This window comes from Lissotriton helveticus, chromosome 5_1, assembly GCF_964261635.1.
Source record: "Lissotriton helveticus chromosome 5_1, aLisHel1.1, whole genome shotgun sequence".
Taxonomy (NCBI): domain Eukaryota; kingdom Metazoa; phylum Chordata; class Amphibia; order Caudata; family Salamandridae; genus Lissotriton; species Lissotriton helveticus.
The window spans coordinates 2,119,964,412-2,119,989,832 of NC_136065.1; the positions used below are offsets into that span (position 1 = coordinate 2,119,964,412).

A 25,421-nucleotide genomic window follows, 5' to 3' on the forward strand; every position below is an offset into this window, starting at 1 on the left:
ATGTGTGCACTGCTGAAGCCTGAGGTCAGTTTAAAAGCAGAACTGGTGGCCAGGACAGCTTTTAAACCTCAAATTGTGCCCAAACTAAACTTAGGGGTAGGGGCACTTAAAAATGAAACACCTACCATGTTTTTGCATATTAGGGACCCCCAGGGTCACCCCTAGGTATCACATGGGTGGGAGGGTCAGTTATCTATAAGGAGCACCCTTATAAAATGAAGTTTTATATGCCTGGGTAAAGTGAAATTTTACATTTCACTCCCCACATAGTATTAAAGAGCTGCTCAAATTCGACTTTGATGCTAGAAGAATTGGGTATGGATGATCTGCTATATTTCTGCAGATTCAGAACCCCTGAAGTCTCCTAGTTGCACAGGGGGTGAGGGTCCAGTAGAAATTAGGGAAATACTTATTAAATATGGTTTTATAAGCCCTGGTTCTTGAAAAGTGGCCCAGGTCATTTCCCTATTGCAAACCCCATGGCCCATAGGTTAACAAGGGAGGAAGTGATTAATAAATATTGATAGGAGAGGACTAGCCGGACCATTCAAAGACTTCCCAGAATGGTGGTAGTAAATCCAACAATATTATATTGTTAAATTTCTCCTAAAGTGTACATTTTTTTGAGGACACTTTCATTTTAGGCACGGGGAGATTAAGTGATTTGCCCAGAATCACAGGAGGTTTTGGCGTCGTTACTGAGACTCGAACCCAGTTCCTCCAGGTCCGAGGTCGAGCGCCCTCGCCGTTAGGCCAACTCCTCTCCCCCTACATACAATAAGTTATGAGACTTTCTTGTTTGCAAGTCCAAATTCAGCCTTTCAGTGGTCTGCCCTGATTGGTCAGAGTTAAGTGGATTAGCCAGGTTGCTGGGAGGGCAGTGTGCTGTTCAATAGGAATGCCAGGCCAGGAGGTGGCGTCGTAAACTGCGCTCTTCAAAAGGCAGAGGGGAGGCCTGGGTTTCAGTCTGCTATGACAGTCTTGACCCAGAGTCAGGGCTAAGCTTAAGAAAGGTATGTGCAGATGGTAGGGGGATGGTCCATGGTAAGGAGATATCCCAGGGGGTGTTTACCCAGCACTTACCTCCTTGCTGAAAAATCAGCCTTTATGGATTTGGAAGAATGACACACTCTGGGACAAACTAATGCCACACTCAACAGGATGTGGTCATAACTATGAGGAGTTGCCCTGCTCTCATTGGTCAGCAGTGACCTGGTGCTTGACCCAGAGAATTTTGAATAAGTATCTGAGAGGGGCAGAGCCCTCCAGATCTGCTGCTTGAAACTGAATGAAGCAAGAAGTGCCCTGCTGAAGTTTGCTGTGCAAGGAAATCTAAGGCCTGACCTATGAAGACTGCACCATTTGAAACTACAGCCCTGTGGATTACCTTGCTGCCAAAGGACTAAGAGTGGACTCCCTGCAAGCTACACGTTAACAGAGCTCACCTGAACAGCCCCACAAAGAATTCAAAGCCTGGAGTACAGTGGATTTGTAAGGGTTTTGTTCAAGTGGATTGCAGCATTGAAGTTTCACACTTTCAAGGACCCTCTTGGAGATTCCAGAACCTTGGATTGCGTGTTGGATACTTTGGGACCTGCGAGCAGAACGCCAGGAAGGTGTTCTAACTGGACCCCGCTTGCTGAAGAAGGCGCCCCACTACAGTGGTGAGAATTCTTCAGAACAATTTATAAAGGTGTGTCCCTGACAGAGAAAACAAAATGACTTAAAGGGGCACTGTTGGTTTCTAAGCACTAGAAAGTGACTAATCTTTTATTTTCGTTTTGGTGTCATTTAAAAGAAAAAAATATTACCTATTTTTATAAATGGGTGTTGGATTTTTATTTTGTGTTGTGTCTTAATTATTTACTGAAGGAAAATGCTACTTACCAGTATGCATCTGTTCTTTGCATGTAGGGCTGCTGACATTCATATCTTTGCATAGATCGCCGCCTAGTGTTGGATCCGGATGATTGCACCTTGTTGTCTTGGAAGAGTTTTCGAAGTATCACGAGATAGGTGACTCCTCCCTTCGACTACAGTGCGCATGGGCATCCACTCCAACCTCAGATTGTTTTTCGCCATTGTGGCAAAGATGGAGTATAGTAAAGTAAAAGATGGCCATGCAAAGAAAATCCTGCAGCTGTGACAGGCCCCAAGGAGGAGGGTGGGCGATATGAATGTCAGCAGCCCTACATGCCAATAACAGATGCATACTGGTAAGTAGCAGTTTCCGTTCGAGGCATGTGGGCTGCTGAATTCATATCTTTGCATAGACTATATAGCAGTACCTCCTTTAGCGGTGGACGCCTGCCCCAGCTGCAGCAGTTTGAAAGAGTTTTGAGGACAGCTTGGCCTACAGCAGCTTGCTGCTTTGATTGCACATCTACACAATAGTGTAGAGTGAAAGTGTGTATGGTAGACCATGTAGCTGCTCTACAGATGTCTTCTAGTGGAATGTTTCCTAGGAAAGCCATGGATGCCCACATTTTGCGCGTAGAGTGAGCTCTTGGGGGAACTGTTCGAGTGCTTTTAGCTTTGTGGTAGCATATTTGAATGCATTTAACTATCCATCTGGCTATTCCTGATTTGAGATAGGGTTACCCTTATTTTGTGGTGAAAAAGCGACAAACAACTATTTTGTTTTCCTGAATGTTTTGGTTCTGTCAACATAGTATAACAGAGCTCTAGTGTGTGTAAGGCTATTTCAGCTACTGACTGCGGGTTTTGGAAGAAAACGGGCAGTTCAATGGACTGATTGATATGAAAAGTGGATATAACCTTTGGCATGAACTTAGGGTTAGTACGTAGTACTACTTTATTAGCATGCAAGTTTCCTGAATCGTTGGAGCCTGTAACTCACTTGTCTGAGTGAAGTGATGGCAATTAAAAATGCCACCTTCCATGTTAGAAATTGCAGTTCACATGAGTTGAGTGGTTCAAAAGGAGGTCCCATAAGTCTGGTAAGTACTATATTTAAGTTCCAGACTGGTGAAGGTGGATGTTTGGGAGGGATTATCCTTTTAAGCCCTTCCATGACAGCCTTGATTGCTGAAACTCTGAACAGACAGGTGTTGTCTGTTTTGTAGCTGCTATAGCTGCAAGATGAAGTCTTATTGAAGAGTATGCTAGATTGCATCTTTGAAGATGCAACATTTAACAGATAATGTTTTGTATTGCAGCGTCTAATAGATTGATTTGGTTATTGTTGCAATAGATTACAAATCTTTTCCATTTCCCAGCATAGCATGCTCTAGTAGTTGGACGTCCCGCCTCTTTGATAATGTTCATACAATCAGGAGGCAAATTGAGATATCCAAATTCTAAGACTTCAGGAGCCAGATCGCTAGGTTCAGTGGATTGGGATCTGGGTGCCTAATTTCTCCATGGTTCTGAGTTAGATGTGGCGACAGACGCAGTCTTTGGTGTGGAACCATGGAGAGTTCTAGGAATGTTGTGTACCATGGCTGTCTCGCCCATGTTGGAGCAACCAGGATCATGGTCAGTGACTGCTGACGTAATTTGCATGCCACAAGTGGACTCAGTGGGGCTGGTGGAAAAGTGTACACAAATCTGCCTGACCAGTTCATCCATTTCGCATTGCCCTGTGACAACGAATGTGGGAACCTGGCGGCAAAGTACTGGCATTTTGAGCTTACCTTTGTGGCAAAAAGATCTATGTCTGGATGCCCCCATTTTTGGAAGAATGGCTGGAGAGTTTGAGGGTGAATCTCCCATTCGTGTATCTGTTGGCTGTGTCTGCTTAACAGATCCGCTATTTGATTGTCTTTCCCTGGCAGGTGTTGTGCTAGGAGGAAGATGTACTTTGGTATTGCCCATCTCCATATGCTCTGCGCTAGGTGAGAAAGCTGTAAAGAGTGAGTCCCTCCCTGTTTCTCGATGTAATACATGGCTGTCATGTTGTCCGTCCGGATCAACACAGCTTTGTTGTATATGTGGTTTTGGAATGCTTTCAGTGCCAGAAATACTGCTAGCAACTCTAAGTGGTTGATATGCTGTTTCTTTTGCTTGGCTGTCCAGAGCCCTTGGAGTGTGTATTGATGTAGGTGGGCTCCCCAGCCTGTCAGTGATGCGTCCGCTGTCAATACTACCTGTGGAACATGCTCTTGGAACAGTCGCCCCTTGGAAAGGTTTTGTGGATTCCACCACTGCAGAGTTGTAAGTGCGACTGTCTACCAACACTAGGTCTTTTAGTTGTCCTTGAGCTTGGTTCCACTGCCTTGCTAGGCATTCTTGTAATGGACGCATTTGAAGTCTGGCGTGGGGGACAATGAATATGCAGGAGGCCATCATGCCTATGAGTTGCATGAACACTCGCGCTGGTAAGGAGTGTTGTGGCTGAAACCTTTGAATCAAGAGTCTGCATATTGGCTATCCGGACTGGATTTGAATATGCCTTTGCCACTGATGTATTTATTGTAGCTCCCAGATATTGCTGTATGTGGGAGGGTTGCAGATGATATTTTGGGTAATTTATGGAAAACCCAGACTGTGCAGCAGCTGGAGTGTTTGAGACGTGTGACTTGCACATTGGGCGTGTGACTTGGCTTTTATGAGCCAATCATCGAGATAGGGAAATACGTGAATGTGTTGCCTCCTGAGGTGTGCTGCCACTACAGCTAGGCACTTGGTGAACACTCTTGGAGCTGTAGTTACTCCAAAAGGGAGAACTTTGAACTGGTAGTGTTGTCCTTCAATTGTGAGCCTGAGATATTTCCTGTGAGCGGGGTGAATAGGAATGTGGAAGTATGCGTCCTTGAGGTCTAGTGTGGCAAGGAAGTCGCCTTGCTGAAGCAATGGGAGTACCTGTTGTAAGGTTATCATATGGAAGTGCTCTGAAAGTATGTATTGGTTCAGAGGTCTGAGGTCGAATATGGGTCTGAGCGACCCGTCCTTTTTGGGAATTAGGAAATAGAGAATATACTCCTGTTCCTTGGTGTTGAAAAGGGACTGGCTCTATGGCGCCCTTTTGTAGCATGGATTGGACCTCTTGTTCTAACAGTGTTATATGTTCCTTGGACATAGGACGGTGTTTGGGTGGTATGTTGGGTGGAGTAGAAGTGAGTTCCAGGCAATAACCATACTGGATAATTTGTCTCACCCACCTGTCTGTGGTAATTGCGTTCCAGACAGGTAGGAATTGGTTGATTCTGCCTCAGACTGGTGTTATATGGTCTGGAGAGAGTGTGGTGAAGTCACCGTTTGGTGGCAGTGGAGGCTCTGGTGTTATTGCCTCCACGTCCTCTGCCCTTATTATCGTTTCCCCTGTAACCTCCTGTATTGGAGCCTTTGTTAAAAGTGCTCTGGGTATTTGACTTGAAGGTAGAGGAGCTTTGCGATGTGTTGCCCCTTCCTGTACCTCTATATGAGGAGCGACGAAAGGACCCCTGGTGTTGTTGGTACTGAAGCGCCCCCATTGACTTGGCAGTTTGTGTCCTTTTTCATTTTATCTAAAATGGTGTCAACTGCAGGGCCAAACAGAAAGTCTTGGTGAACCAGCTGATTGAGGATGGTGGATTGCACTTCAGTTTTAAATCCAGATATGCGTAACCATGCGTGTCTGCGCAATAGAACGCTGGTATTGATAGATCTGGCAGATGTATCGGCTGCGTCTAGCGCACATTTAATGGAGGCATTGGTTATGAACTTGCCTTCCTGAATGAGGTTGTTGGCCTGTTCCTTAAAGGGTTCTGGTAGGTGTTGCATTAGAGTCTCGAGCTGGTCGTAGTGTGCTCTATCATATCTCGCTAATAGGGCTGGTGTATTAGCGATTCTCCATGAATTAGCAGCCTGTGAAGCTACTCTTTTCCCCGAAGCTTCTAGTAGTTTAGATTTTTTATCAGGAGGGGGAGCATCTCATGTCTCTGAATTGGTTCTTTTACGAGCATTTGCAATGACTTAAGAATCTAAAGACAACAGCTGTTTTATATATGTAGGATCTGCTGGTGCTGCCTTATATTTCTCTATTCTTGGATTTATCACCCGCGCCCTAGCAGGATCTTTAAATATATCAGGCGTGTGCTTGAGGACCCCTTTAAGCATTGGAAGAGTTCTGACGTTTTTCTCAGAAGTGGGGAAAGTGTCAAACAAAAAGTCCTCCTCTATAGGGTCAGTGTGCATATCTACGTTGTGATATTTAGCTGCCCTGTCTAAGCTGATAAAACATGATTTTGTCGTCTGTAGGCGACGGTTTTGTAGGGTATGGGGAGGTATCTGGGATGGGCTGTTGTTCATCAGGATCATTTTGATCATCCCATGTATTATCTTGAGGATCAAGATCCCCAGTTTCATAATAGGTGTATTGAGGATCTTCCCCCATGTCCTCTCCCTCATTGTGATCAGTGTGTGAGGGAGAGTAAGGAACGAAAGGCATATCAGGAAGAAAAGGAGGAGTGAAAGGCCTTGAGGGAGATGTCCCAAAGTCTTTTTTCTTTGGAAGAACAGGAGAACGAGTGTCTTGTGGTAAATGCCTCTTCTTTCGGTGGTAAACTACCACATGTCCAGTTTCTGGATCAATATATAATTTAGATTGCTCTTCAGTCACCGGATCTGGGTGGAATAGTTCTTCCTCAACAGTCCGTGCCTTTGGCGTCGAGGGCTTTGGTCTATGGACTTTTTGTAGTTTGTGGCTCGAGGCTTTTTGGTGTTGGAGCTCCCTTGGGCTCGACAGCTTTCTTAGGTTCGATAACCTTTTTCGTCTTTCAAGTGCTTCTTTGGGTCGGCGACTGGTTTTGGATCGACTGGGACTCTTGGTTCAGTACGTTTTTTGTCCTAATCCAGGTGTTTTTTTGTGTAGTTTGACTTATTTATGTGTTCGGCAGCCTTTTCTGGTTAGTCTGTTTCGGTTGGATCGACGACCTTTTTGGGCTGATCGTTTTTTTCGGTTCTGATGTCTTCGGTTCCGATGGCTTTTTGGGCTCGACGACACACTTCGGTGCCAAGCTTTTTGGTGCCTATGTTTTTTGCGGCTCGACGCGCTTTGGCGTCGAGTGTTTCGGTGTCGAGGGTTGTTTGGCGTCGAGAGCCTTCTTTGGGTGTACGCCCTTTGGATCGACGGCCTTTGTTTTAGGGTCGATGTTTTTTGGTTGGACCACCTTTTTTGGCTGCGCCCTTCGGGTCTACCAGTTTTTTCGGTTCGACGACCTTTGGCTGGGAAACTTGTTTTGGCTCGATGACCTTCTTCGGGCCTGGGCTACCGCTGGGCATGTGTTTAGGCTTTGGAGGCGAGCCGAGAGGCGGGGTCTCCGAAGGAATGTCTCGATCTTGGCTAAGGCCTTTCGGCGATGCTTCGACCGGAGCCTTGTTTGTTGGGCTGTGTGGAGTGGGGGGCCGAGTACTCAAAGATTGCCCCGGCGTGATTTGGTCATCCGAGTCAGACTGGTCCTCGACGGTGACTATCTCTAGATCAGAGTCGGCAGCTTCGGGGAGATCTTGCTCGTCCTCGAAGATATTTGCCGGTTCAGACTTCTGCATCTCTCGCCTGGCAGCCCGTCGATTCCGGATGTTTTTTTGGGATCGGAATTGGGCACACGCCTGTAGGAGAGTAGGGTCTGCAATCCTATGATCACCCAGATTTTTGCTTCACTGGTTTACGACTTTCCCTGGCTGTGGGCCTGCTAATCAGACCCACAGCCTAGCTGTTCTCTCTACTCCAAATTGTACTCAGGTACTGAATTGGCACTGGGCCCTCTCAAGTCCCAGTACCCAAGGCTGAGGTGCACCCAGAAGTCTCCCAGGGGCTGCAGCATGTATTATGCCACCCCTGGACTGACTAACTAAATCAGACACAACTGGCTGCTTGACAGCTGGGGCAGAGTGGTGTACTCACCCTCTGCTATAGATATAGTATTCCTATATCTAAACCTATATGGACACACAGATCTCCTATCAGTCACTCCTATGGCAGGCCTTAACAATCCTGAAGGCAGAGTGCTTGGAATCGTGTGAGATGGTGCTCTGGCATGAGCTGAGCCTGTCTGCGGCTTTCGGGATCCATCCCTTAGCAGTTTCCATGATATCGCATACCATATACTCTTAAGTGCATTATAATCCTCGCGGTTATGTGCCAACTCTGGTATCGCTTTATCAAAACATGTCGAGTAAGGTGTCATACGAATTGGAATACTAACCCCTCGCCAATTCTGGCGACGGGGTTAGCATTCCACCCTTCTAGAGGGACACGACATGTATGTAACCTGTAACCCCGGTTAAAGTCAGACAGAGCCTTAGCTCCACAAAATGGATGCTGCCACTGAGACACAAGTCTGCCCTCCTGCTGCTGGGAGTCCTCCCAGCCCAGGAGGCAAGGACAAAGGGTTTCCTGCCAGGGGCAGTGCCAGCACCGTCCCAGACAGGATTTTGTGTATCCTAGGTAGGCAGGGCTTTAGAGGAAGGTGACTGCAAGTGGCACCCCGGTGCTCACTGTGCATAGGCCGGCTGAAACCAGTTCCAGGGGCACTCCAGCCCCTGGCCTGGGGAAAGCCCGCCAAAGGAAAGGGGTGTAACCACCCCCCTCCTAGTCCCACCCATAGGGCAGGACTTAGTCGCGTGCCAGCCCCCTTTTGCAGGATAAAGGTAGGAACTGGCCCCCTTCCAAATCAGATCATCTTTGAATCCTGAAACTACTTTCCACGAAAGGAACTCAAGACTTCTTCCCAAGATTCTCCCTTGTGACTAAGGAGTAGTCACCCTGCAGCAGCAGGCACCAACCAAGCATCGCGGTTTGTTGCCAGTCTCTCCTTCGGATCAAGACTGCTCCAGCACGACGAGAACCGGCTTCCCTGGCACCTCTGACCTCAACCTACATCATCAGCCCAGCTGTGATCCGTGGGTGTGACGAGACCTCGAGGGACCGGCCATCTTCAGAACTGCACGACGCTTGTCCAGCACGACCACCGAGTGACCCTCGACAGAGTGCTTTGGGGTAAGAGAAGCCCCGACCCTGAGCAGCTCCAGCACCGAAGTTCAGCCCCCCTGCATCCACGAGATCTGCGTGGGGCCCTTCTGCTCTTTGCTGCCAACCGCGTTGTCCAGGTCGCTTGCCCGTTTGGCTAGTGACCCCTTCACGACGCTCCACGACGACGACTACTGCTGGTCTGGTTGCTCCAGACTAGCTCTTGCTCCCCTCCAAAAGAGGAGCACCCTGGACCCTCCTGGTCCACTCAAGACGCCATTTTAGGTGCACCGCGTGGGCCTTGCATTTGCCAAGACTTGTTGCCCAATCCTGGGTCCAGCGACGTCGACAGCAAGAACCTTCGTGGGACAGCTCGCACCTCCATCCTGGTCGCCGACAAACCCTCCTGGTCCGAGAGACTGCAGAGCCCAGCAGCGCCTACTCACCTGGCTGAGGTGACTTCGTCCGGTGCCATCCTGGTGCCCACTCAAATCACTGGCTAGTGATTCAGAACTTGGTCCCCTCTGCTTACAGGTTTCTTCTTCCCTGATCCAGGCTTGGATCACCACGAACTTCTTCACTGGCCGCCTGCCAGCAACTCTTTCTTCAGGCTCCTGGTTCTTCAACGTGGGTTTCCGACGCAACTTCAACCCTATGCAGCCGCAGCCCCTGGGCTAGGTAAACCAAGTACTCCGGTGCTTCAGCATAGTCCAACACCCTAAGTGTTCGGATCCACCCCCGTTTTCGACCCACCTAGTCGGGTTCGCCCGAGAACGAATAGTTTTCTTACCTGTCGGTGTAGTTTTGCAGCTTGAAGATCTTTCTGGATTCACTATGCTGTGCATTATTCCGCGGTCTTGTGGTTGGGTCCGGATTCGTAGTCTTTTCTTTGTTTTTTTTTTTTTTTTCTTAGCCCAGGTGGGCGTCGGCGTCACGCCCCCTTGGGTGTATTTCCGGTGACGTCGGCATGCTTCCTGCGGAAGCTCCCACTCTTGGGCGCCATCTTCGGGTTCTTTTTTTCCGTGTTTCTTTCGTTTCCGAAGTAATGGCAATGTTCTAATTAGTTGGTATTTTACCGCTCTGTACTTCTTAAATATCCTTTCTTATGTTAACCACCTCTTCTCTCTCCAGCCTCATCTTTCTGGCGGAGGTGGGTGGGTTCGCTAGTGAATCCAGAAAGATCTTCAAGCTGCAAAACTACACCGACAGGTAAGAAAACTATTCGTTTTGCAGCGTGAATCTTTCTGGATTCACTATGCTGTGCATAGATTTTGTAGCGGTTTCTCATTTCTGTGGCGGTTGGGTGGAAGATGAGCGTTGGGTATTGAATATGTGCTGTAGCACCTTCTGTCCAACTTGAGCTTCCTTGTTCATCTGTATGTCCACACAGTAGTGCTTCGTGAACGTGTGCACCGAAGCCCATGTTGCCGCCAGGCATATGTCTTGTATGGGTGTGTTAGCCAGGAAGGCTATTGTAGCGCCCTTTTTCCTAGTGGAGTGGGCACGTGTCCCCTCTGTAGCTCTTGTCCTGCCCGCTTGTGGCAGAGTTGGATTGTCTGTGCGATCCATCGTGCAATGGTCTTTTTGGTTACTGCTTTTCCCATGTAACTGTTGGCGAATGACACAAGGAACTGTTTTGTCTTCCTGTGTCCCTTCGTCCTTTCGATGTAGTGCATGACTGCCCTTCTGGCGTCCAGGGTGTGCAGAGCTCGCTCTGCCGCAGTTGTTGGTTTTTGGAAAAAACTCGGTATCTGTATAGACTGGTTCATGTGAAATTTAGATACCACCTTCGGCATGAAGTTTGGGTCAGTCCTCATCACAACCCTGTCATTATGTATTTGTATGTAGGGTTCTTGTAGCGTCAGAGCCTGAAGCTCGCTTACTCTGGGTAGGGACGTTATCGCAACCAGGAAAGCGGTTTTCATAGTTAGCATCTTTAAGGACGCCTTGTGGAGCGGTTCAAAGGGCTCTTTCATGAGTTCCGTTAGGACTATGTTTAAGTTCCATGCCGGTGGCGGCACCCGCTTGGGCGGTGCGATCCTTTTCGCCCCTTCTAGGAATCTCTTCACCACCTGTGATGTGAAGAAACTCCTGCACGTTTCACCCCTTGTGTAGGCGACTATTGCTGCTAAGTGAACCCTCAAGGAGGATGAGCTAAGGTTCTTCTCTAGCAAGTGCGTCAGGTACTTTAGCACTGTGGAGTCCCTCTTCATTTTATTGTGAAGCCTTTCTTGTCTACACCATATTGTGAACCTCTTCCATTTCGCCCCATAGCACTTCCGAGTGCTAGGCCTTCTTGCCTCCCGCAGGACCTTCAGTGTACTTTCTGGCAACCTTAAATGTGCGAACTCTATGTCCTCAGGAGCCACGCTACTAGGCTCATGCTCTCTGGCTCTGGGTGCAGCACCTCTCCGTTCTGCATGGAGAGTAAGTCTTTCCTCCTGCTGAATCTGTGGGGTGCACACTGTGTCATCTCCATGATCTGCGAGTACCATGTCTGCCTCGCCCACTGTGGTGCGACCAGTATCAGTGTCATGTTGCTCGCTCTGCACTTGCTCAGTACTCTGTGCATCAGTGGTATCGGGGGAAAGGCGTAGGCAAATGTCCCTGACCAATCTATCCATAGGGCATTCCCCAGTGACCCCTCCTCGGGCTGCCTGGATGCGAAGTTTCGGCATTTTGCATTCTGGCGTGTGGCAAACAGGTCCACCGATGGAGTTCCCCATCTGTCGAATAGGTGCCTTGTCTCCTGAGCATTGAGCTCCCACTCGTGGGATGCTGAAGTCTGCCTGCTGAGCCAATCTGCTTGTATGTTGTCCTTCCCTGGCAGGTGTATGGCCAGCAGGTCTATCTTGAGAGGGATTGCCCACCTCCATATCTCCTGTGCTAGCGTTGAAAGCGGGGCTGACTGGGTGCCCCCCTGCTTGTTGATGTAGAACATCGCAGTGGTATTGTCTGTTTGTATCAACACCTTGTGATTGTACAGTCTTGTCTGGAAGGCTTTCAGTGCAAGGAAGATTGTCTTCAACTCTAAGTAATTGATGTGTTTTGTGGCATCCGTCGGTGTCCACAGTCCTCTCACCTTGAGCTCCTCCATGTGAGCGCCCCATCCCTTCAGGGATGCGTCTGTGGTGATGGTCACTGTTGGCGTTGGGGGCGTTAGAGGCTTTCCCCTTGCTATGTTCTCCATGGTCCACCATGTCATCTCCTTCTGCACTTCGTGCGTTACAACCACTAGATCCTCCCAACTGCCTGTAGCTTGTGACCATTGCTCCTGTAGCCATTCTTGAATGGGTCTCATGTGGAGTCGTACATTCGGTACCAGGTGGATGCATGATGCCATCATCCCCATGATCTTGCTCGCAGTCCTCACTGTCCGAGCTTGTCCCTTCCGGTAGAGGCGAGTTTCCTTCACCAGCGCCCTCGCCCTCTTCTCGCTGGGGAACACCTTGCCCTGTAAGGTGTTGATCTGTGCTCCCAGGAAGATCTTCACTTGTTCTGGCTCCATTGATGATTTCTTCCAATGGATGGAGAACCCCAGGTTTATGAGCGTGCTGGTCACTGTATGTGCGTGCAGCTTGCATTTCTGGTATGAGTTTGCTTTCACCAGCCAGTCGTCCAGGTAAGGGTATACGTGTATCCCTTGCCTTCTTAGGTGCGCTGCGACTGCTGCGAGGCACTTTGTGAACACTCTTGGTGCCGATTTTAGACCGAAGGCCAGTGTCGTGAACTGGTAGTGGCTTTCTCCGACGGTGAACCTGAGCATGTGTTTGTGCTTTCTGTTCATTGGGATGTGCAGGTATGCGTCTTTGAGGTCTATAGTGACCATGAAGTCCCCGATCTGCAATTGTGGGAGCACCTCTTGCAGGGAGGTCATTTTGAATTTCTGCGTTCTTATGAATTTGTTCATGAATCTTAAATCGAGAATGGGTCTCATTGTCTCGTCTACTTTTGGTACCAGGAAGTACGTTGAGTATACTCCTGTGTTTCTTTCCTCGAAGGGTACCCGTTCTATGGCCTGCTTCTGCAGGAGTTCTTTTGCTTCTTCCTGAAGGCACTGTAGCTGTTTGCCTGCTAGTGGTTTCCTTTTTGGTTTTTTGCTTGTTGGCCTCCCCTCCAACTCTATGCAGTATCCGAATTGGATAATGTTGAGGATCCATTTGTCTGATGTGATTTCTCTCCACTCCTGGAGGTGGTATCTTAATCTTCCTCCCACTGGTGTCCTGTGGTCGTAGGTGTCTAGTTTGTCTTGACCCATCTGTACGTGCTGCCCCCTGGGTTCTTTTTTGTGGGCGGGCACACGGATTTTTTTGAAGTCACTTGGAGGTGGGCTGCTGGCCCCCTCTTCTATTTTGCCCCCGTCCATTTCTCCCTCGAAAGGACTGGCCTCTTTGTTGGTACTGCCAGGGCTGCTTCTGATGACCCTGCTGAGTCTGCGAGTCTGCCTGGTGCGTTTGCTGGAAAGCCTGGTGTGATGTACCTGGCTGGTTTCCGCCTCTCCCGCCGGGCCTCCGTGACGGGGTGCCCCTCTTGTTCCCTCTGAACTGCAATGCCCCCATGGATCTTGCTGTTTCGTTATCTTTCTTCAGTTGGCTGAGTTGTTCATCAACTGTTGGTCCGAAAAGCGTGCTGCCGTTGAACGGTGTGTTCAGGATGCTGTGTTGCACCTCCGGTTTGAAACCGGATATCCTGAGCCAGGCGTGCCTCCTTTCCGTGACGCCCATCATCATGAGCCTGCTGGCGGTGTCTGCCCCATCCAGGGCCGTCTTAAGGCAAGAATTTGCCGCATTCTTCCCCTCTTCAATCAGCTTTTCGGCTTTTTGCCTGGCATCCTGGGGCAAGTCCTTCACCAACTGCCCCAGTCCCTCCATGATTTGGTACATGTGCCTGTTTATCAGGGCGTTGGAATTAGCCATGCGCCAGTGGGTCGCGGCATTCCGTTCGATCCTTCTGCCCACCAGATCCATCCTTTTGCTCTCCTTATCCGGTGGTGGGCCCGAGGTAGTGGGTACGTTAGCCCTCCTCCTTGCTGTGGCCGTGATAATGGAGTCTGCGGAGACCGTGCCCTGAATGTAGGCCGGGTCCTTTGTGGCATGCTTGTACTTCTTCTCAGTTCTGGGAGTTACTGCCTTGCATGTTGCGGGCTCCCTGAAAGCTTCCTTCCCCTGAGCCAAGACGCTCTCGAGCATTGGAAGGAACTGGCTCCTCGTTTGTGTTGGGAGTAATGTTTCCAGAAGGAAGTCTGCTTTCTGCTTCTCTTCGTCGAGCTTGAGCTTGAAAGCTGCTGCGGCAGATTGTATCACCGAGTTGTAGGCCCCGATGTCGTCCGGCGGCGAGGGCCTCGAGGGGTAGGTGTCGACCACCTCCTCCGGGCTGTCGGTGTCGACATCGATGTAATCTACCTCCTGAAGGTCAGAGGGTGCCGACTCAGTGTCTGTCCTGCCCTCATCTTCCTCCCCATAGCTGTAACCTTCGTAGGGATTCTCGTACTCCTCCTGGTCGTCGAGCACCTCGACGTCCTGGTCTTGCTCGGTGACTTCGGCGATCTCTGCTTCCTCCTCGACCACCTCCATCACTGGTGGCTTGGTCTTGTGAGGGATCGTGAAGGCTTTCATCTTTGCGTCGAAATCTTTCTTCCGCTGCATGATGTTCTCCATTTCTGCCTCGAGGCGCCTTCTTTTCTTTTCCATCTCGGCCGCGTGTTCCGCGTCGGATGGGTCGGCCGCTCTCTTCGACGGATGGCTCGTCGCCGTGCCTCTCGGAGTCGAAGTTTTCGACGTCGAACCGGATTTCGGGTCTCTGGTCGTCGTCGTCAGTTTCGGGTCTTTCTCCCTCGTCGATCGATCCTTTTCGGGGACGATTTTCGACGTTTTCTGCTGATCAGCAGCTCTCGGCGCCGGGGACTCCTTCTCGGAGGATCCGCTGGGCCTGGGAGTAGTCGCGGACGCCGCCTTTTTTGGCGTCGGCGCTTTCGGGGTCTTGCCCTCGATTTTTCTAGACTCAGAGTCTCTCGGGTTCTTGGGGGCCGAAGAGTCTCCTACCTTGTCAGAAGTCTTCGTGTAATCGGTCTCTACGACCGTGTAGCTGTCGTCTTCGGCGGCAGCGTTGTCTTCTTCCTCGGAGGACATCCCCAGCTCGTAGAGTGACGGAGTCGGGGCCTTCCCCTGCAGGGCGGCGTGTGCTACCCTCTGCCTCTCTCTCACACGAAGGGTCTTCGGGGTGAAGGCGGAACAGGCGTTGCAGTCTCCGCTCTCGTGGTCCACCGGTAGGCAAAGGTTGCATACCGGGTGCTGGTCCTTCTGCGCGTACTTGTGGTGGCAGTTACGGCAGAACTTGAACGGCGTGTTGTCCATCCTCTAGCGTCCAGGGCCTCTCTGGTCGCGTGTTCGTCGACGGTCGTCGAAGATCTCGATGGAAAACGCCTTATCCTTGCTTGTTTTTCGTCGGTGAAGTCCCCTGGAGTCTTCAGGTGACTTCTCCTCGTCTTTTCTGTATTTTCCTTCTTCTTTCTCCAAAAATGTCTGGAGCCCAAACGGGAACGATCCAGACCCGACCGCGGAAAAAAAGAATCTGAAGATGGCGCCCAAGAGTGGGAGCTTCCGCAGGAAGCATGCCGACGTCACCGGAAATACACCCAAGGGGGCGTGACGCCGACGCCCACCTGGGCTAAGAAAAAAAAAAAAAAAGAAAAGACTACGAATCCGGACCCAACCACAAGACCGCGGAATAATGCACAGCATAGTGAATCCAGAAAGATTCACGCTGCAAAACAGTAATTTTGCAACTGCTAGCCCCCATATACTTTTTCCCGCCTTACGCGTGAGAGTTCCCACTCTGCACACGACGTCCACAGGCCTCCTGCATCTAATCCCAGTGTTTAGAATTGTAGGCCTAGCGATTCCTGAGTCTAGAAAAGTATTACTAACCTGCTAGCAAGTTCGCATTCCACTTATTGTGTATATGGTTTTTCGTGCCCCTCGGGCATTTGTGTAAATTGTGCGACTTAAAGTATTTTCTTAAGAGTTTTGTTATGTGCTTAGCTCCCTGACTCATAAAGAGTTCAGGGTAGTCTTGTTATAAATAAATATCTGTTTATTTTCATAACAACTTGTGTGGTGTCCTTTCACTTGGTGTTCAAGGGGTAATGTGATGGTAAAACAGCTGGCTTAACACGCCCTCTAGAGTCTTAGCCTTAGACTGCTCGTATCCATGCTACTAGGATAGCTGGTCTATAAGGTTGACTTACAACCAATCAATAAGGGTTGTTTGGACTGATACATAGTGATCACTAGAATAGTGAGCACTGCATATCAGGCCAACTTCTCACAACGCCGGGCAATCTTCTTCTTTGTGTTCAGGTGACAAACATTTATTGCATACTGTATGTTTGTCAGTATGCGGGGACTTCGAGTGGCATTGTGGGCATCTTTTGAATGGACTCCTTTCCATTGACGGCAGTCGCACGTGGCGTCGATAAGGCCCAACAGCCCGCGTCGACGACCGGATCAAGATGAAAAGTTGGATGGAGTCGAGGGGTACCGATCGAAAACAATACCGTCGAGTTCGAAGGCTTTTTGGCCTTAGAAAGTAGTTAGTTTCGATTTTGAATATGGAGTATTGGAAATAACATCCGAACCCAATGGCAGAAAAAAACAATCTGAGGATGGAGTGGATGCCCATGCGCACTGTAGTCCAAGGGAGGAGTCACCTATCTCGTGATACTTCGAAGACTCTTCCAAGACAACAAGGTGCAATCATCCGGACCAAACACTAGGCGGCGATCTATGCTAAGATATGAATTCAGCAGCCCACATGCCTAAAACATGGTGTTTCTGAATGCTTTACATACCTGTCTGAAGTTAAGCCGGTCTGCTCGCAGCCACGTTACCAAGGGTTGAGCAAAGGAATAATTTTCTAAGACCTATGCTGAGTCCTACCATGCGTTAGTGGCCTTATTGCCAGTGGCAGACCTACATTTGCCCCTACCAATAACCCACTTTCCAACAGTAGAACAAGATACTTCACATATTAAACAAACCCTAATTTCCAGAAGCAATGGCAACCAGGCCTTCCAGGCACAAGTAGCATAAAACTAGGCAAGGTTACACTTACGTTACTAACCAGGGTGTCCTGCATCTTCACAGAATTAGTTGCAGTCCCTGAGGAAGAGCTCTGGGGTATGCTGAAATCCGAATCCTAAAATGAACATATGCAGATGAATCATTCTTTACTTCCATTTAGTTACACCTATTTGAGATCCGTTCACCTCCAACTCAGTATTTATATCTCTGGGGTTTAAAATAACTACACACCCATGCAACTGTTACATTCTGTTTCTGTGGTAGCTGACTTTCAAAAAGTACCAAATCCATCTTCATGATGTGGCCTTCATCACTAGGCACCACTTCATCAGTGATTATTACAGAGTGACAAATGCTGATAGTTAACCAGCAATCCAATAAGAAAGGAAAGGGTCTGCAGCTCAGGGGACCCAAACTCATCAAAATAGGTAGCAATATCCTTTCCTCTGCCTTATGCTCCATTTTCAAGATCTCTACCTGACAATATTACACGCAGAATATTAGGATACTACCGGTCCCTTTAAACCTGCAAGTTTTATGCAACCAACTTAACTCCTTGGTAAGATAGACTTTAAAGAGGATGCTCATAATACAAGGCGGTGCTGTGGAGTTTTAGAGATACTATCTTCCAACCAAATTGAAGCTTGATGTTCAAACACCTGTTCCCCTGGATCTAGCGATGTTCAACCTCAACTAAAACTTTGTAGTAGTAAACAAAACCAACAGTGGAAAAACAGAATCCAAGATGGAAATCATGTACAGAGTTTAAGAAGGTGCCCTCTTTCTGCATGGTTGCACACACTTTTGGCTGTATTGCTGGTGTGCTTTGACTGAGTGTGCCCTGGGCTCCTGCTAATCAAGCACCCAAGGCCTATGTTCTTTCCCTAAAACTGCATTGAAGCCTAAACCCAACTGACATCTCTGGCCACGGGTAAGCCCCTGGTAAATGGTACCACAGGTACCTAGGGCACAGTACCCAGGGGTCTAGAAACATGTCCGGTGGTGGCATCTGAAAGCAGCCACTCAGCCTGGACACTAGTGGTGGGTTCGTTTCATGGGGCATCTCTAGGATTCCCTCTGTGTGTGCATTTTTCATTAAATCCCTCATTGGCATCAGTGTGGGTTTAATGTGCTGAGAAGTTTGATATCAAATTTCAGTTTTCAGTATAGCCATTATGGTGCTGTGGAGTTCGAAATGTAACTCCCAGCACAATATAATCTTAATGGCAGCACTGCACTTACGTCAAAGAATGGACTTGGACACTGTAGGGGTACAGGGCTCATGCACCTGTACCCTCCCCACTGGTATAGTGCACCCAGCTAGAGGGGTGACTGATCTATGCCAGAGTAGTGGGTTGTAGGCAGGTCTGTTAAAAAAAACTGCCAAGAAAGATTCCGAGCCTGCTCAGGACAAAGAAACCCGATGCCTGTAACCTCCACTGCACCTGAAGCCTACGGCCTGAATCCGGGTGGCCCACGAAGCCCAGCGAGGTCCCCCACTGCTTCAGAGTCCGAGTCCACCTTGGGTTGAGCCCCTTCAGGACTCCCCAACCTCGCATGCAGCCTCTCCACAGACACCCCCCCATCCCCAGAGTGGCCCGGTAAGGTGATATCCGACCTCAAAAGACACCCCTGCATCCAGCCGCACTGCAACCTATAGTGTCGGGGATCTCATGTACTGGTATAGTGCACCTAGCTAGAGAAGTGACTGAGGTATGCCAGGGCAGTGGGTTGTAGGCATGGCACAAAGGGATGTGTGCAATGTTGACTCTTCACTTTGTTTTGCACCTAAACATGCAGCCTGCAAAGGCAGTGAGTTAGTGTAATGGTACATGGCCTCTAAGGGCAGCCCTTCGAGGTCGTCGCCTCTTGTAATTTAGTACATGCGACTTGTTCACGGCTGCATGTATTCTCAGTAATATTTTTTTAAGTGGCGGACTCGCATATGAGTTACAGGCTTGAGGGACTGAGACGCAAGGAAGCGCCCGACAGACACGGGAGAGATTTGGTATACAGATTATCGGAGGGGACCTAAATAAATGTGGAGATTGGATTTATTTCTCCTCACGCCACGGGACTATGTGGCCTGGAATTATTGCCACAGAAAAAAATATATTACTGCGAATACATGCAGCCGTGAACAAGTCGCATGCACTAAATTACAAGAGGCGACGAAACACATGTTGGCTTGGAAAACCTGAACAACTGACATCAGGAAGACTGATTAAAAAGAGAGAAAAAGAAAGAGAAAAAAAGTTTACTAAATTGTTCTACTTTGTTTTGTGCTTTTACTAAACTCTGAAAAGAAGGTTTTTGAATTTACGTGTGCTTGGGTACAGTTTTGCTTTGATCTGTTGGTTTACCACAGAGATCTAGGGAGGCAGATGGTTCTCCCTAACCCTAGAGCACCATCACCAATATTTGAGTACATATGAATAATTCTAAGTGAAAATACCCGGAAGTGCCTATCACTTATACCACCGATCCCACTTTAAACGGTTAGGCTTCAAAGCAGTTTTAGCGAAAGAACTTAGTCAAAGCACATTAGCAATTCAGCAAAAAATGGGGGTAACCATGCAGAAAGAGGGCACTTTCTCACACCTGCTGCTCTCGGGGTACTGAAACAATGCACATCCTGGGACGAAGTGCCAAGCATCCTCTTCCACGGGATGGGCAGGGTCCACGAAGGGGAAGCTTCGAAGGCTTCCCGACTTTGTGAGCTTCCCCAGGCCACTTGCTGCTCTCAGCAACTGGTCCCTACTGGTTCTGACCCCCACTTTGGGTGGGAGAACCGGCAGGAAAACCAAGTGCGGAAGAGAGGTGTGTCCATGTTTGCCAAATTCAGCACTCGGGTGTGGGTGGAGGTGAGGTGAAGCACAACGCTCAGCCCCGCCATCTTGCAATTGGGGGAACTCAGCCAACCAGGGAAAGGCTTATGCCCCCTTCCCACTGGAGGGTGGCATAATAGGGGGGTTACCCACCCCAAGGAATGGACCTGTTGGTCCCATCTTTTACCTGTCTTTAACGCCTCTAAATCTAGTATTTAAGGCAACCCTGAAGCTTGCTTCCACAGACAAGAATCTACAAGAAGAAAAAAAGAACAAGCATTTGCAATGCAATAGGTCTCGCATTAGGAAAGTTTGAGCTATTGGTATTGTAAATGGCAAAGTTTTTATTTATGTGTTGTTTTTGAAAATAGCGAAATTAATAGCTTTGTCATTTACAATGCCAATAGTTATAACTTTCGCAAATGTGATACCTATAGCATTTGTAATGCAATATGTTTTGTATTTACATGACTTAGATGTATTGCTTTTACAAATAATGGCGTTTAATTTTTTTAAATAACTAATACTTAAATAAAAGTTATTGTAATTTACGAACTCAGCATCAATTTCTGTTAATTACAGCCTTGTCAGCACCGTGATTATTCAAAGTGCTCAAGCAAATGTTAATGAGTCCTTATTTGCATATTTATTTTTTCCTTTGTTGAAATGTCATTGATTATTACATTTGGATGCATTACCAGCGAGACCCAAAAAAGAGCAGCGAGAAATTGAATGGTTCGGATTCAAGTTTGGTGAAAGATTACACGCAGCACAAGTGCAGCATGGCCAGCAGCGGTACAAGGCGACAGGTTTTGCTCATGCACAAAGAACTGGTACAAGTGTGAACAGCCAGGAGCAGCAAACACACATGCACACTGCCCCTTACATAGCAGTAAATCAGAATTGTTCATAAGTATCAGCACACGCCATACCACAAACAAGCCACGAGGCATCAACTCTGCCCATCCCACTCTGTGTGCGTACTCCCAACAATCCTCGTGCCCGATACTACTTAGTAGTACGCAACCAGAACTGTACTCGCCCACATTTCACAGACACCCCCGGCCTTCTGACTCCCAGCCTCAGGCGCAACTCGTTACCGTGCTGCTGTTCTGCTTTGTTTGAGGCCTGCCCCCGGGGCCAGGAGGAGCACCACCGGGAGCCAGCGGGACGCAAACAGGAGGACCGGACACAACACTGCCGGGACGAAAGCTCTGGTATATTGGCCAGAGTATATGGCCATTTTGGATTTTTATTTTTCTAAATAAAGGACCATAGCCGTGCTATGATTAATCCGAAGGGTATTTCCCAACGCACTGATGGGAGAGAGGGTGTGGCCTAAAGGCCTGAACTGTTGTCTTTGGACCTGGGGAACCAGGTTCGAGTCTTGGCGTCAGCCCAACATACTGTGATTCCGGACAAAAACATACCGTGATTCCAGACAAATCACGTAATATTCCCGTGCCTAACAGAATTAATGTATTAAAGCAACTGGTGCTCATGGAGAGCGCTCAATACCTTCGGGTCAAGTTTACACTATATAAATCTGCAACAAAAAAAACATAAAATGTGTAATGTAACTTGTGCTCATGTCCAATTGACACTTTTTTGGTCCAAACTAATGTAATAATTTCATCTTTGGTGTGCGAAAGTGCGACCACATCAAAATGTGAAAAAATGGGAAGGTTCCCCTCTGCAGAAAACGGAGGGTTTTTTCAGTATTTCCAATCCGTTTTTTAGTTCATTATCAGCCAGATGTCCTATGAAGGCAAAGAAAAGTCAACGTGCCAATGAAGCCATGGTGGCCAGTGTGCTAAGGCAGCACACCCATCTGCAGACAATACAATACCAACAAATACCAGGGCACGTTAAACAAGCAGGACCCTTCTGGCTTGGTGTAATTCCATCACGTTCATAAGAGGGATATATCGAATTATATGGATTACACTTTGTTTTGATATTTAGAGTCAGTCCCAAAAGTAAAGCATTGTGTTCTTTATTACACTATATTTAAACAGTTGTTCCAAATATCTTACTATGCCGGAGTCGTTTTTCCCCCTTTCGAGTACCGCCGGCCTGCGACCAGGAAGTCAGGCAGGCCGGCGCGACAACCGGAAACAGGAAGTAGGAGGGCGGGAGCCTACCCCGCCTCCCACGGAAGAGCCGCGATTGTTTGGAGCACCGGAGCAGGCAGGAGCCTACCCTGCGCCCCGTTGCCGAAGGAGGGAAGAAGAGTCCTGCTGCCGGGCCCTGCAGCTGAGGAGAGCCGCCGCACCAAGGAAGCCGGTGAGTGGGTTGCTGAGCTGCGAGGGTGGGGCGGGGGGGGCATGTGTGTGCGGTGGGGGGCTGTGTATGTGTGTGTGCGTGTGTGTGTATTGGAGTGCGTGTGTGTGACTGTGGGGGAGGGTGTGTGTGTGTGTGTGTGTGTGTGTGAGCGAGTGTCTGTATGCACGCGCATGTGTACGGCGCGGGACACGACGTGCGCGTTCGCGCACACAAATCCAGGCAAAAGCTCGTACCACCCTCTTGTCCGTCCTTCCCCCCGTAACAGATAAGAACAATAGTTCCTTACCTGTAATCTGTGGTTCTCCAGTATTGGTGTCTTTCATAGATTCACATGCCTGAATCATTCCCCGTCGTCGGAGTAGGAGTCCCACGGTATATAAAAAAGCAGTAATAAGCCATTTGTACATAGCAAATAACAGTTACAATAAACCAGGAAGTGAAGTAGCCTCAGCTACCAATGAAAAAACTTCCACATTAGTGACCATCCAAGTCATTATGTTAGACCAAACTGCAGCCAATCAGGCCACAGCTCCCACCTAGGTATTCTCCCCAGAGACCCAGGCTGTCAGATTTTTGTAGCACTGGAGTGTACCAGAGTATATACAGCTATATCATAACAGTCTGGGTGAGACTCTGAGGGGAGGTGGGTGGGTGCATGTGAATCTATGAAAGACACCAATACTGGAGAACCACAGATTACAGGTAAGTAACTATTGTTCTTCTCCAGTATTTGGGGTGTCTTTCATAGATTCACATGCCTGAATCCGAGTAGTTAGCAGTAATACAATATCTCGCTCTTATACGCCAAAACATAGTTATCATGCATAAAAAGAAAGCAATGCAACATCATAAGAAAGCGTAAAGAGTGCAAAGGAGGCGGGAGAGAACACCAGAGGCTCACCTTACTGAAACAGATTTCGCAGGACTGCTCTCCCCACCGAGGCATCGGTGTCGCTTGAAGAATCCAGACAGTAATGCCTCGTGAATGTGTGTCTGCTGGACCATGTTGCTGCTCTGCAAATATGCGGGAGAGGCACACCAGCAAACAACGCAGTTGAAGAGGAGACTGCTCTTGTAGAATGGGCTCTAGGTAAGGTCTGTAAGGGTTTACCTGCTTGTTGATGGCAGAGCCCTATCGTGGATGAGACCCACCTGGCGATAGTCTGTTTAGTAACAGCACAGCCTTGTCTTGGTCTGCCATATGCCACAAATAGCTGATCCGTCTTCCTGATGGCAGCTGTTCTTGAAAGATAAAATTTAAGGCATCTCTTAATGTCTAATGTGTGTAAAGTCCGCTCAGCTGGTGACTGCGGATTGGGAAAAAATGTCTTAAGTATCACAGGCTCATTGAGATGAAAATCCGATGGTACTTTGGGCATGTACTTCGGGTTGGTGCGTAGTATCACAGAGTCAGGTGTGAATTGCAAGAATGGTGGCTTAATGGTGAATGCTTGCATGTCACTCACTCGTCTGGCTGATGTTAGTGCCAGCAGTAATGCAACTTTCCAAGTGATGAACTTGAGATCGACCTTATGAATAGGCTCAAAGGGATGGCGAAGAAGCTGTGCTAGGACTATATTCAAATGCCAAGATGGAGGTGGCCGGCGTACAGGTGGAAACATACGAAATAAACCTTTAAAGAATTGTTGTATTATCCTTGAGGAGTATAGAGAAGTCTTACCGTCCTGACGGTATCGTGATATGGCGGCTAAGAACACTTTAAGTGTTGAGTGCGCCAAACCTGATATAGCGAGCTGCAAAAAGAAGGGCAATATCGCTTCTGGCTCCGCAGTCATTGGATGCAAATTCATAGTTTGGCACCAAACACAGAAACGTTTCCACTTTAGTTTATAAGTTTTGTTTGTGGAAGGCGCCCTAGCATTGGCCAGGACTTCCTGACAGTCTTATGGAATGTTCAAGTGCGCAAACTCGTGGTGTTGAGGAGCCAAGCCGATAATTTCAGAGATTGAGGGTCTGGATGAAACACCTTGCCTTCTTGGATTGTTAGAAGGTGTGGAATTCGGGGCAGTTGAATTGGCTCGCACTCTGATAGAAGGAGAAGCTGCGTGAACCAATATTGTCGTGGCCACCGTGGAGCAATCAGGATAATTCGACACGGTTGCTTTCTCATTTTCTTGATGACTTTGGGTATTAGCGGAATTGGCGGGAAGGCGTAGGCAAAGATCCGTTCCCAATTGAGTGATAGAGCGTCCCCGCAAGAGTCCCTGTGGGGAATCCAGCTCGCAAAGTGAGTACATTTCTTGTTCTGATAAGTTGCAAACAGGTCCAGATCGGGGAGACCCCACCTCTGGAAGATCCGATCCAGCGCTGGCTGATGCAGTTCCCATTCGTGAGTGCTGTTCTTGGATCTGCTCAGCGAATCTGCCAGTACATTGGCTACTCCCGGAACATGCACCGCTGACAAGTTGATGTCGTGATCCAGAGCCCAAGTCCAGATCTCTTGAGCCTGTTGAGACAACCGGGCTGATCTTGTGCCCCCCTGCTTGTTCAGGTAATGCATGCTCGTTGTGTTGTCTGTTCGAATCAACACTGTGGAGCCTTGTAGGATTGCCAGAAAGGATTTTAGGGCGAGGAAAATGGCTCGTAACTCCAGCAGATTGATGTGCCATTTCTTCTGTTGAGCGTCCCATTTGCCGCTGATCGTCATCCCTTGAAGGTGAGCGCCCCAACCTTCTAGGGAGGCATCCGTGGTTAATATGAATCTTGGGACTTCTGCGAGGAAGGCACAGCCGATTTGTAGGTTGCGTGCCTGACTCCACCACAGGATTGTGTCCTTCATTCGAGGCGTCAGTGTAATGAGATCCTCAAGGACCCCGATATCTGCATCCATTGGTGACTGAGTTCCTCTTGTAATGGTCTCATCCTCAGACGACAGTTTGGAGTGAGAGGGATGCACGAAGAGATAATCCCTAGGAAAGATTTGAATCTCCGAACAGAAACGTACTCTTTTCTGAGGAGTGTGGTTGCCATCGTTCTGATCTTTTTCTGCCTTTCGTTTGAAATGAAGACCTGGGCGAGCTTGGAATCCAGCGTTGCTCCTAAGAAGGACTTTCTTTGAGATGGAATTAGATCTGATTTCTCGAAGTTCACTGAAAACCCCAGGCTTTGAAACAGGGAAAGGCATTTTTGGACATGGTCGTTTGCTGTGGCGTAGGAATTGGCCTTGATAAGGCAATCGTCCAGATAAGGGTATATTTGAATTCCCTGCAATCGTAGGTGCGCCGCTACGGGTGCTAGCATTTTCGTGAATACCCTCGGGGCTGAACGTAGTCCAAAGGGAAGCACCTTGAATTG

The 25,421-nt window shown here is 48.5% G+C and overlaps 1 protein-coding gene across 6 annotated transcripts in view; it reads right to left on the reverse strand.

The window, feature by feature from the left end:
* Nucleotides 1–25,421, reverse strand: part of PRRC2B (proline rich coiled-coil 2B) — a 549,871-nt gene that overhangs the window by 172,461 nt on the left and 351,989 nt on the right. For 3 of the 6 annotated variants that reach the window (XM_078646191.1, XM_078646194.1, XM_078646196.1), the window contains one exon: nt 17,024–17,107. The exons of 2 other annotated variants lie outside the window; for them this stretch is intronic. In XM_078646191.1, the coding sequence (XP_078502317.1) occupies nt 17,024–17,107 (84 nt within the window). The remainder of the gene's footprint in view (nt 1–17,023; nt 17,108–25,421) is intronic. One more of the 6 variants, XM_078646192.1, reaches the window with a different exon arrangement.